The sequence below is a fragment of the Aulonocara sp. 'chitande type north' Nkhata Bay genome, linkage group LG1, assembly GCF_057382095.1.
Source record: "Aulonocara sp. 'chitande type north' Nkhata Bay isolate Kocher_YH1m ecotype deep benthic linkage group LG1, A_spYH_male_GT1.1, whole genome shotgun sequence".
NCBI lineage: Eukaryota > Metazoa > Chordata > Actinopteri > Cichliformes > Cichlidae > Aulonocara > Aulonocara sp. 'chitande type north' Nkhata Bay.
In genome coordinates this window covers 23,187,147-23,199,961 of record NC_141344.1, presented here as the reverse complement: position 1 = coordinate 23,199,961, position 12,815 = coordinate 23,187,147, and the positions used below count along the sequence as shown (strand labels likewise).

Sequence of the window (12,815 nt, the reverse complement as noted above, 5' to 3'; positions counted from 1 at the left end):
AAGGGTAAAAGATGTTAAAAAAGGACCAAAGTCACTGACATCTATCAGTCTGGAAAGAGTTACAAAGTCATTCCTAAGGGTTCGGAACTCCAGCTCTTATACACAAATGGAGAAAACTTGACTGGTGAACTTTCCCAGGAGCCAACCAAATTACTCCAAGAGTGCATCAATGACTCAGGAGGTCATAAAAGAGCCCAGAACAACAAAAACTGGAGGCCTCAGTTAAGGTAGTGTTCATAATACTGCAATAAGAAAGAGACTGGGTAAAAATGGCATTCATGAGACCATTTCAAGTAGAAATCCACTTCTGACCAAATGTTAATCGCCAAAACTTTTGGGAAAATACTCTTGGGAACAATGAGGCAAAACTTGAACAGTCAAACATGGTAGTGTGGTCTGGGACTGCTTTACTGCTTCAGGACCTGGACGATTTATTGTAATTAATGGAACCATGAATTTTGCTTTCTACCAGAAAATCCTGAATGTCCAGCTATCAGTTTGTTTCCTGAACTCAAGCACACTTGGGTTATGCAACTGATCAATGAAGGGAAACATACCACCAAGTCATCTCTCAATGGAAAAATAACACAAAATAAAGTCTTTTGGAGTGGCCTAGTCAAAGTCCAGACTTATATCAAGTTGTGATGTTTTGACATGATTTAAACAGCCCATTCCTAATCGAAAACCCTCCCCCTACCCAGAATTCAAACAATTCTGCAAGGATAATGGGGCCAAACTCAATGACTCATTGCACATTATGAACAACTCCTTGATTGCAGTTCTTGCCTCTGAGGTTAGCACAACCCATTATTAGGTTTTGGGGACAATTACTTTTTTCACACAGAGCCAGGTGGGTTGGGTTAACCTTTTTCCCCATTAATTAATAAAATCATCATGTAAAAAAACTGCATTTTGTATTTACCATGGTAATCTTTGTGTAGTATTAAAATGTGTTTGATGATATAAAACCTGGACCTCATTTTTAAAAATCAGGTAAGTGCTTCAAAAGTTATGTGGATAAACACACTCTTTCACCTATTGTTGTTGGTACCATAGTTCTTGAGGTATAGACTTTAAACTTGATAAAGAGGCTGGGGAGTTCCCCCAATCAGAACTTTTTACCATACAGATCTAGATGGTGTCACAGACTAAAATGGAAGGTGACAATGTGTGAAAATGTGGGTGCCTATGCATGACACATGTCAGTGCACCACCGTGAGTTAAACACTTAAATGATGAACTAACATTGTGATGATAAAAGATGATTCACGTATATGGAGTCATGTTGTGAGAACTGTTCTTGTGCTTTCTCACATGTAGGTGGTGCTGGACATGACATTTGGAGGTGGTGGTCATACCAAAGCAATTCTGAGCACAGTTCCCGAAGTCACGGTCCTGGCCTTAGATCGAGATCCCACAGCAATTTCTCTGGCCCAGCAGTTAGCCAAGGAACACTTGTAAGTGATTTATTGAGAAAGATCAACTAGACCAAAGTTGAAGCTTCAAGCTACACACTGTTGAGACAAATGTTTATACCTTATCATGGCTAATGTTTGGCCATCAGTTTTTGTTGTTATAGCTGACAGCTTGACAGTTTTAAGCAGTGTGTGTGGTTTGTGGTCATTTCTTAAAGGATACTGTGGGTTTGATATACGGTGTTGCAGCTCTCCCTGTACTTTCTCACTTCTTCCCTGAGCCCGATCAAATACTGCTTGCCAAGATACAGCCCCTGAGTTCCACTGTCCAATCAGAGCCATTCGTCCTTCTTAACTTAAAGCTTTTCTCCCCCCACGCAAAGCTGGTGGGCCCAGCATGTAATTTGTCAGAGTAAGGGCCCACGCCTGCTGTGTGAGGGAGATGCTACCTCCCACAGAGGATCTATAAGTTACTGGTGGGGGGTGTGGGGGTTAAAAATGGAGAGAGAGAGAGAGAGAGAGAGAGAGAGAGAGAGAGAGAGGCAAAAAAAAACAAGAGAGAGAGAGAGAAAATGAAAATATAAGAGAGAGCAGGGAGACACAAGGACACAATGCCAGGGTGAGAGGGAGTGTGTGTGTGTGCATGAGCAAAGCGCGGGTGGATGAAAATAAGATGTTCCTAAGACCATGGCGTGGGAAGGAATCCTTTTACGTAGATTCTGGGGAAACCTCTCTCAAGGGAATCTGCCAGAGAAATGTGCCTGTGAGCGGGGAATGACAATTAAGAGAGAGAGAGAGTGAATGAGAACACTGTATTCTGTCAGCAGCAATATACCCCTGCTGTAAACTCTTCCACGCCTACTCGTGATGCAAGTTGAGAGAGGCTAGAGAAATCTAGCAATTAACCAATATTATTGGATGCCTGAGTAAAAGACCCTGGCAGCCCACGCAGTGCATCCACACAACAGGGTTAGAGGATTTTCTCTCTCCTCTGCACTCCTGTTTCTTGAGGAAAGTCTAACCTCAGTGCAAACTGTTGAGTTTCGGTGTCAGTCTGAACCCAGTTTTACAGCACAAAGAGAACAATTTCAAGTCCAAACATTTCAAAATCGTCAGCTTATGAAGGTAAATCTCTTTTCCCTGAATAATATTCACCCGTGTACTTAATGGGATTTGTCTCCTGCATGTTGAGCCTTGCTATTCTCTGCATCATTCTTCTTGTTGCTATGACTTCCCTCCGCTCGAAGCTCTGCAGTAGTTGTGCCCACAGTACATGTTATAAATCTGAAAAGGCACAGCACGTCATTGAAAAGTCAAACATTGGATTTACATGTACATATATGGTGAAACTGACTGATATGAAGTGAGATCTGAACTGTTTGCATACTCTGTGCTCTTTGTTGATTTACACCGAATGCCATGTTGCCTGTCACATCATGGGTAGTAGGCTCTGAATGCTTTGACACATGAAGCCCATTTTCTTAGAGTTTGCTTGCACATATTGGCTCTCTGTCTTTATTTGGCTTATTTAAAATGTTTTCATAAGAACAGTTTCCCTCCTCTAAGGCTGTAGCGCTTTTCTGCTTTTGTTATTCAGTCGATCCTTCTTTTATTTTTTCCTTTCCACTCTTATTCCACTCTTTCTTACTCTTGTTGTTTGTTTGAAGACCACTGCATGAAATGAAATTATATTTAAAGGTTTTACATTGGAGATTTGTCAGATCTGCAATTAAAGGTGAGCCTATAATAACATGTTGATGAATTATTTGGCACTTTCCTTTAGGGTTTTTACAATACTAGAATTTCAAACGGTAGAGATACCCTGGAAAATACTTACAATTTTCAATGCAATGGGGGAAAAATTAAAATCAATCATTTAAGAGGCGTCCATTTTTAACAATAGTTACAACAGTACTGGTTGGTGCAGATGTTTTCAGCTACAGCTAAGGCTGGGTGATATGACTTTAAGTTAAAAAAAATGACAATTCATGAAACATTTTCCCTCAATTAGGATTAATGAATATGAACAAACAAACCCACACACAGACAGGATATTTTTGTTTGTTAGTGTTGTAACAGATTGGCAGTATTACTTTTGGTCGTTAAAACTACAAAAAGTGTCCAAAAAACAGACACAGCATTTTGTATTTGGCAGAGGCCGCTTCAGTTGTGCTGTCAGCTCGGTGTTTGAGTTTGAATATTAACTGTCATTTTGGGAATAAAGTAGAAATTTCTTGATTAACACCCAGCTGAAGCTTTGCAGCTGCCAGCCACAGGTACACAACAATAGAACCCAGTTCATTCCTCAATGCAGGTGAGGCGTAATTGCTGATGCCGCTCTGTTTTGTCAGCTTCCCCGCAGCGGCGCCACAGACCACTCCCCACAACAGCATCACGTAGGTGTAATTTTTAACCAATATAAAACATGCTGACTTTTGTTTGGTTTATTTTATTACTGAAAAAAATAGCAACACCTTGGAGACCTACATTGATTTCATCTAGGCATTTTGCCATTTTTGTTGCTTTTTTTCATGGGTGAAGTCAACCAGAGCTTACTGGGAGAATAGTCCTGCATTACAACAGTGCAAGGACCAGTGCTATGCATTTAATGCATACAACTCACCAAAACACTTCACAATTCATAAAATGCACAAACTTGAATTTACGTCCTTCTAAGCTACCCAAGCTGTCGGTTTGGTCAAGTGTTTGTAAAATGTAAATGATGTAAATGTTCTCAGGCTACTTATAATAAGAAATGTTAGTTAGATTATAATATACAAGGAGTGACTGCCACAAAGACCTACTTTTACCTCCATCAGCAAACCATGCCAAAGAAGATGTTTGGTATCACTGCTAATAATAATAATGATAATAATAATAATGGCTGTTAATTGGCTCCAAAAAAATCTTTTTTAATTTCTCTCTTCATTCTTGCATGTCATCTCTTGTTTTGCTCTTCCCAGCTAAGTGTAATAGTGTTTGCATTGCTCAGTATAGCCCACACGTCGGCAGTTCTCTTTGTAACCGAGCGATAACCTCAATCAATCAATCAGTCGTACATCATAGACAACATGGAGGGAAGTGCTGATTTCCATGTTTAGAAACTCATGTCGTGTTCGCATTTCCTAACTATGGAGAAATGAGCTTGTCAGCCAGGAAGTAAAGATGATGAAATTAAAGTGGGGAAACAGGGGGGCAGGACAAACTTCACGATTCAATATTTTCCCGTGGCTTTAACAGTACATAAATAAGTCAGAGAGAAGTCTTTTATATCCATCTCTGGGTCATCTGGGGTAATTTAGTTAAAAATAAAAGAGTCATTTCTAAAGGCTAGCCTCTCTGTGTTTGTATCCCTCTTCGGTTTTTTCCTCCACTGGACTGTAGATATTTCCATCACCGGTCCCCTGCTGAAAGCAATCAATCACCATCTTGTCTTAGGCTTCAGTGACGCAGGTAAAGGAACTGAGCAGGTCAACACAAGGGAATATTTCAGGCTTGATTTGTGAAGAAGCAGCATGATGCTGAATGAGCATGCGCTCAGACTGAGGCTACTGTGAAGGCTGCTGATGTCCTCACCAATGGTAGCCTTAAATATTTAGTGAAGGAATGATTTCTGAAAAAAAAAGATTCAGTACTGACCTCAGAAAAGGCAGAAAGAAAAATATCATTGCCACCTATTTTGACAGTTTGATGGATACAGTATAAAGCGTTTTGAGAAAGTATTTTATGAAAGAACTTAAATATAATATTAGAAAAGTATACCTATTTTTTTTCAATTAATTAAAGGAAATGACTCACTCATAAGGTGCTCTTAATATCACCCCTAACATTTTAGAGCTTATAAAAGTAGTAAGTGGATAACTAAAAGTAATTCAAATTCAGCTTCACCATAGCGTGACTTTTTTTGTTTTCTTCACTGAAATGTGCATATTTGTCAAACACAACATGAAAAGATCTTAAAGGGGATTTAATCTAGACCCATTTGTGTTCAGGCAGAACACAAGGAAGACGTGGAGATGGTGTGAATGGATACAAGGTGAAATGAAAAGGCGCGATCAGATGCAAATTCACTCAGGGCAGTGCGACCTGGCAGGATAAAATATAGAAGATGAGGTTTCAGCTTCAACAAAAACCCCATATGGTTCATATTGCGGTCATTAGAATGAGAGAGATAAGAAAAAAGCTGAGATACTGGAGGGGAATAGTGCACAAGCCGAACTTCGTTCATCTCTAATGCCCCCCCCCCCCCCCCCCCCCCCAAAAAAAAACAAAACAAAACAAAAAAACAAACGCCCCCCCCCCCCCCCCCCCCCACACACACACACACAAAGTGACAATTCATATTTTGTTTGTACTCTTTGTACTCTAATTAAAGTTGACTTGTTATATTATTACTGTATGACTGGAGGTGAAATGCAATCACCAGCCACTATTTTTTGGACAACATTTAGGTTTTGGTTACCAGTTTGAGTTGATTTGAGCTTTGGGAAGTGACGCATTGTCCTGGTTAATGCAGGATGATTCTAAAGAGATGGACATGGTCAGCAACAATACTCAGGTAGGCGTTGAAACAATGCTTAGTTGGTTCAAAATGTGCCAAGAAAATATCCTCCACACCATTACATAACCAGCACCAGCCTCGGCCATTGTCACAAGCGAGGATGGAGCCATGCTTTTATGTTGTTTATGCAATAATTTTCCAATCTTCTCTTGTCAAATTTTGCTGAGTCTTAGTGACTCTTAGCTAAGAACAGAAAGCTTAGACTGACTGGAGTGAACCTTAGTACGGTCTTCTGCTGCTGTAGCCCATCCGCCTCAAAGTTCACAGTCTTGCACATTCAGAGATGCTTTTCTGGATACCTTGTAACAAGTGGTTATTTGAGTTACTGCTGCCTTCCTTTTTTCAGACTATTTTGTGTGAACTCTAGAGATGTTTGTGTGGTAGAATGTGCAAAAAACATTCCAGTAGATCAGCAGTTTCTAAAATACTCAGACCAGCCATCTGGCATGAACTATCTGTTTATCTGTTATCTGTTGTCAAGCTCTGTTTTGCAACCATGCCATTTTCAGAGTCACTTCAGTCACCTTTCTTCTTCATTCTGATTCTCAGCAACTTTAGCAAATCAACTTGACCATGGCTACATGCCTAAATGCTTCACATTGCTGACATGTGATTGACTGACTAGCAGTGTTGGGACTAACGCGTTATTAAGTAACGCGTTACAGTAACTACGTTATTATTGTGGTAATGAGCACGGTAACTAGTTATTATGCCAAAATCAGGAACGCATTAGTGGGATTTAGATAGGGGTTGTTACTCGTTTCTTCGTGTGGTGGCTATCGCGGAGCTTCCACAGATTCAGTAACATTAGCAAGTGGTGGAGGCCAGCAGGTGGATGAGGGAAAGGGGAGGCAGGAGGAGGAGAGACCCGAGGCGGCCGCTGGTCTGAGTGTCAGGTGAACTGAACTTCAGGTAAGAAGTTATGACCTGCAGTCTATCTGGGTCAGATATATGCCAAGTTTCGGTGGAGTTTATTTTCGTTATGCTGACTTTTTCCGTACTGCGTACTAGCTAGCATGACAGAGTTTCTATACAGCTGGATGGGTGCTATAATGTTGATGTTGAACTTTATTTTGTTCATAAGGTTAGTTAGTAGAGTTGCCAACCGTCCCGTAAAAAACAGAATCTCGTATTCAGAGAAAATATTACGCGTTTCGTATTGAGGTGAAAAGGAACGCAGTTTGTCCCGTACTTCAGCTAGAATGGAAAAAAACACAAAGTTGGAGCTGCACAGCTGCTTCTTCTTCTCTCGTTCTTTCCCCCTCCCTCTCCTGTTGAAACTGATCAATGATCAGCTTTTCTCTCTTGTTTGTTTATCGCCCACTTTGCGCCAGAAAGAGGAAGCCAGCGGATGTTGCGCTAAACAACAGCAGTGCATTTAAGCTTTATCAGCTGTTGTTAGAATTTATTTAATATAAATTTTTAGTATCAGCTGATGTTTGCTGGAGCCACAGCCGTAAAAGTTTCTGGTCATGATGTCGGTTTGGTTATCTGGTAAGAGGGAAACATGAAGATGAAACCAGGAGATGTCCTTACTGAATCATGAGAGCTGAACAGGTGATGGAGAATCAGGTTTATCTTTTAGGTCACATGAATGAGTTGAAGGGAAGTTATGAACTGTTTCTGAGAGACAAATAACACCAGGATCCTTTTCTACGTAGCTGACAGCTGGTAACTGTGCAGGGGCGGATCTAGCAAAGTTTTGCCAGGGGGGCCAGGTAGGGCATCAGAGGGGGGCACAAGGAAATACTTTTCTTTCTTATTCTCATTTAAAATATCTAGCTTTTAAAAAATAATTATCTGAATCTTACAACAAACGATTGATAGATTGATACATATATACCATCAAAACAGTGTACATCACTGTCACAACAGTGTTTATTTTCATTCAAAGGCTTTATGACTTTTCCTATAATGGCGGGCCGGTCTCTAGTCAAAATGCCTGGGCCGATTTTTTTGTCCCAGTCCAGCCCTGTATGCAGCTCATCTGCAGTCTGGTGTTACCTACATCTTCCTATTCGGAAGGCAGAATTTCCGAGTTCTGAGTACAATCGAAAGCACCACGACTGCAGTTTTTGTGTTGGATGTAAAAAGCGCACCTGACGCTGTGACGTAGGCTAGAATCATGGCGGCGGTCAACAACGGTCCAGGCGTGGGATTTCTCTCGTGGAAATGTGCACATTATTTTTTTTTTTCTACTGGTAGGTGGCACAGTGCACTTGTGGCAAGTAAGCAAGCTAGAAGACTGGCACTCTTGCTGGGTATCCAGCTACGGAAGCAACACATTAACAAGAGAATTCTGAGAAAAACCAAAGTTACTTTCCTTAGTAACTAGTTACTTTGAAAAGAAAGAATTGTATAAATTTACATTGTTTTAAAAAGTGGTACATGCTTAAAACGATAACTCAATATGAAGAATGTGAATGAAATTGGAGTTCATTGAAAAAGGATCCATTATAATTTTTTGTTTTATTTATTTTAATTTTATTTTTCTCCTTGTTACTATGTGGAGTGGTATATTCTGATTGTAAATTTGTTGTTTGGTTTGGGTTAGGACCAGAGATAAATGTTAATGTTAGTTTGTTCCCTGATTTTTGGTGCCCACTTGTAATATAAATTGGATTGTAGATAGGGGGCAGGGTTTAATAAGAATATTTTCTTCTTCCTGCTCCTTTTCACACATGGTTGTAGTGCTTTTTGATAGAAAGTGTGGTTGGTTTGTTTGAATTGTTGTACCAAGTGTGAAATAAATAAATAAATGAAAAATAAATGAAAATAAATGAAAGTAACGAGTAACTTGAAGCAACTGAGTTACTTTTGATAGAAGTAACTAGTAATGTAACTAAGTTACTAATTTAAAGTAACTTACCCAACACTGCTGACTAGATATTTACATAAACGATGAGTTGGAACAGGTGGGGCTTATAAGGTGGCCGGTGAGTGGATGTATCTTCACAAGGCGTTTAGCAGTGAACAAAGCAACCCCATCCACTTACTTTTCAAACCTTTCGCTTACAATCAGCAGCCACTCATAAGAATGTAAAAGGGATGGTTCCCTTATTAAAAGGAGAGGCGCTTAAACTGCTTGTTTCAAGCAAAGAATTACCAGAAGATATGAACTACAACCATGTATAAGATAAATAAAGAATTTTAGAACTGTCAATAATGCAAAACTACTATAGAACTGAAAATGATGCATAATGGGTTCAGCTTGATCCACTGAGATGCCAGAATAACAAAAAACAAAGGCATGTCAATATTGTACGATGCTACAGCTATAAATAGTTCAGATCTCTTAAGCAATTATGAGCCCACTTGAACCTCAGCACATACACCACTGAAACTTGTCCTCTTTAATAATATAAGACCTTACATAAGGCATTTATATCTCCAACTCTGTCTAAGCCACATAAAGAAGTTAATAATTTAGAAATCTTATGTAACTGTTTTGCATATTTTTAAATCCTTCATTGGCTTATAAAAACACGTTAAAGAACAACAGCACAGTGATGGTCAATTTTGGTGCAGAAACTAAAAATTGGCATTGAAAACAAACCTTGAACTTAAAAGGAAACACTGGCATTGAAATACTTCTTTTGAAAAAAGAAAAAGATCCACTCCTAGTGGGCCTAGAGTATACTGATTATAAAACACAGAGTTTTAAAAAAATGACACCTTAAAATCCAGCCATCCATCCATGTCATGCTGCTTATCCTGGACCTGGTTGCAGGGGCAGCGGTCTAAAAAAGTTAGGGGCTGGACTAAAAAGAGAACAACGTTTGTAGAATTTGCATTCGGGGGAGAGAATGTCACTCTTTTTGACCTATTGTCAATTTGCAACCTTTTGTGCTTTCTGCCCTAATTTAAGGAGCAAGACTAAATAGGTCAAGTTTTCTTTGTAGTTTTTTTTTTTTAAATCTCACACAGAAAATTGAAATGGGTTAAAGAAAGCATAGTTTTCCAGTTAGTTTGCTGTCTTGACACACATACAATGGAATAGGATATAGCCAGTGTTGGGAAGGTTACTTTTAAAATGTATTCCACTACAGATTACAGATTACATGCCCCAAAATGTATTTTGTAATGTATTCCGTTACGTTACTCAATGAGAGTAACGTATTCTGAATACTTTGGATTACTTAACATATTATCATGCATTTTACAACAACGTGAATGTACTGTTGCTGTGTGATTTATTACTATTACTGAACGTCCGCGGCTCCGAACTGTAGTAAAGGGAACTCTGACTAATACGGGTTCCGTGTCGGGCTCGTAGCCGAAAAATAGCTTTACTTTGTTGTCTGGGTCAAGTTTGCTAACGAGAGACAGAGAGAGGCGTTGAAAGGCTGCTCCAACGGAACTTATTGTTTCGGAGGAAAACACGAACACAGTGTACAGTCGAGTCTTAATAGCTTACTTACAACTGGGCTCGTCAGGCATTCTTCTTGGCTGCAGTGGTTATTATTATATTTACATGCTTCCAGCTCCCGTTTTTGCTCGATGACAGCTCGTGCTTTCCCTTTTTCTCCCTTTTCGCGCTCACAGACACATAACGAGTATGGCAGTCCATTCTCCCTGCAGCACGGACTACACTGCCCATGATGCTGCATTCTGCCTATTAGCTTAGCACAACAACAACAAAAAGGCGCTCTCTCACCCAGGAAACACGCAGAGAGAGAGCGTCACCCTGTAACCATGGCAACCGCAACGCTGCCGCCTGGAACAACAGAACATAGCTGTCAAACAAAACCCAAACAGTCCTGACCCGCGACAATATGAAACAGGAAAGTACCGCAGTGTATTCCATTTATTTCAACAAAGTAACTGTATTCTAAATACCACCTTTTTAAATGGTAACTGTAACGGAATACAGTTACTCATATTTTGTATTTTAAATACGTAATGGCGGTACATGTATTCCGTTACTCCCCAACACTGGATATAGCCATAGCTCATTTTTGTTAACTAACCAAATTATGTTTGATAACCAAGTCGTTTAACCTAATAAAAGACAGAAAACAATTAAAAACTGAGTTTACTCTTGTGGGAAGAGTTAATTACTGGCCAAATAAATACTTCATGTTTATTTTATTTTCTATGAAACCATTAATCACATTTTTCATTAATCAAATCATGCAGAACGTTGTTGCACATCACTGTGCAGGTTAGCATTGCTGTCATCCTTTTACTTTACGCTTTGCTTCTTCACAACTTTGCTTTACAGATAGAGAGAGGCAGGGAATACATACTTAGGTTAAACCTTAGGTTTAAATGCATCTTAGGTAATAGTTGCAACATTTCTAATCTAGTTCATGCCTTTTCCCCCCCAGGGATTAGAGGAAGCACTGCTGCTGCACAAGATGATGCAAGTTATTTCACAGTATAACTGAATTGAATGCAGTTACATAAGCTGCAAAGTGAAATTAATAAAGTGAAAATTTTCCAAACAGGCATGCAGTCATTAAGCAGTCCAGTATTTATTATTTCTTCTTCTTCTTCTTCTTCTTCTTCTTCTTCTTCTTCTTCTTCTTCTTCTTCTTCCTTTTTTTTTTTTTTTTTCCAAAAAATGCAAGGCAAAAATAAGACAATCTTTCAGAGAATTCTACCTGAAATCATGGTAGCTGTTACAAAGGTAAATGGGTCACTTAAGATGAAGTGCCACTCACCTGGAAAGGATGCAGAAGCTGCAGGAGGTAGAGACATATAACTGCACTTACATCAGACAGTTTTCAGCAGCTCTCAATACTTTGTGCAAAACATTATAACATAATAAAACCCAGAGAAAGCTAAAGAGCCAATCAATAGCCAGCCCGGGAAACATGAGTCAACTTTGTTGTTGCACTGATGGAATTACACAATTAAAGTTCACTATAATTTCAACTGTGTGATAAGATAAGATAAGATAACCTTTATTAGTCCCACATGTGGGAAATTTGTTTTGTCACAGCAGGAAGTGGACAGTGCAAAAGTCATGAAGCAAAAATTAGAATACAATAAGAATAAATACAGTACACAACTGTACAGAATAGAATAAAATAAAATACTATATACAGTAGAATAGAATAGAATAAAATATACAATAAGATAAAAATAGAATACAAATGCTATATACAACTGAGTAAAAATACAACGATGCCAGAAAAGATTATTGCACTTAGTGTTATTGCACATGTGTGGATGTGTGTGTTTGTTCAGTTAAAGTCTTTGTTGTGGAGTCTGACAGCAGTGGGGAGGAAAGACCTGCGAAATCTCTCCGTCCCACACCGTGGGTGCCGCAGTCTCCCACTGAAGGAGCTGCTCAGTGCTGTCACAGTCTGCTGCATGGCTTGAGTAGCATGTGATGCGGAGGTAAAACCTAGAGGTAAAAAATGTTTTTAGGGTTATGCTATGTTATGTTAACTTTTGGGTTTTAAGTCAAAAAACCTAACCTTTTCTTTTTCTGTCAGCATTAATCTCGTTAATACAATTTTAACGCCATAACCGCATTAACGCAGCAAATGCCCGTTAGCGAGTTAACGTGGATTGGCCCGTGCAAATCCTGCACGGCACTAACGCATTAACGAGCTAACTGTGCAAACGCGTTGACGCTGTTAAGCTCTCAAATGGCCTCATATTTTGAGTCTAGAATGTAGTTTGGTGTATAGAAGGTTTCATGGTCTACTCAGTGACTGCATGGTGGTTGGTGCTGATATGCCATGATTGGTTTTCAGCAAATGTGCCACTGTACATTATGTCTACATATGTCTCATCTGTGAGGATATTGTTCCAGATGCCTTGTGGTTTGTTCAGGTCAAAGTTTTGTAAAAACTAGCAGCCCTAGCAAACTAGCCATACTTATT

At 39.4% G+C, this 12,815-nt stretch overlaps 1 protein-coding gene across 5 annotated transcripts in view; it reads left to right on the top strand.

The window, feature by feature from the left end:
- The window catches only part of mettl15 (methyltransferase 15, mitochondrial 12S rRNA N4-cytidine), a 63,538-nt gene that overhangs the window by 34,155 nt on the left and 16,568 nt on the right, over window positions 1-12,815 (top strand). For all 5 annotated transcript variants that reach the window (XM_086288904.1, XM_086288912.1, XM_086288896.1 and 2 more), the window contains one exon: window positions 1,321-1,457. In XM_086288904.1, the coding sequence (XP_086145030.1) occupies window positions 1,321-1,457 (137 nt within the window). The remainder of the gene's footprint in view (window positions 1-1,320; window positions 1,458-12,815) is intronic.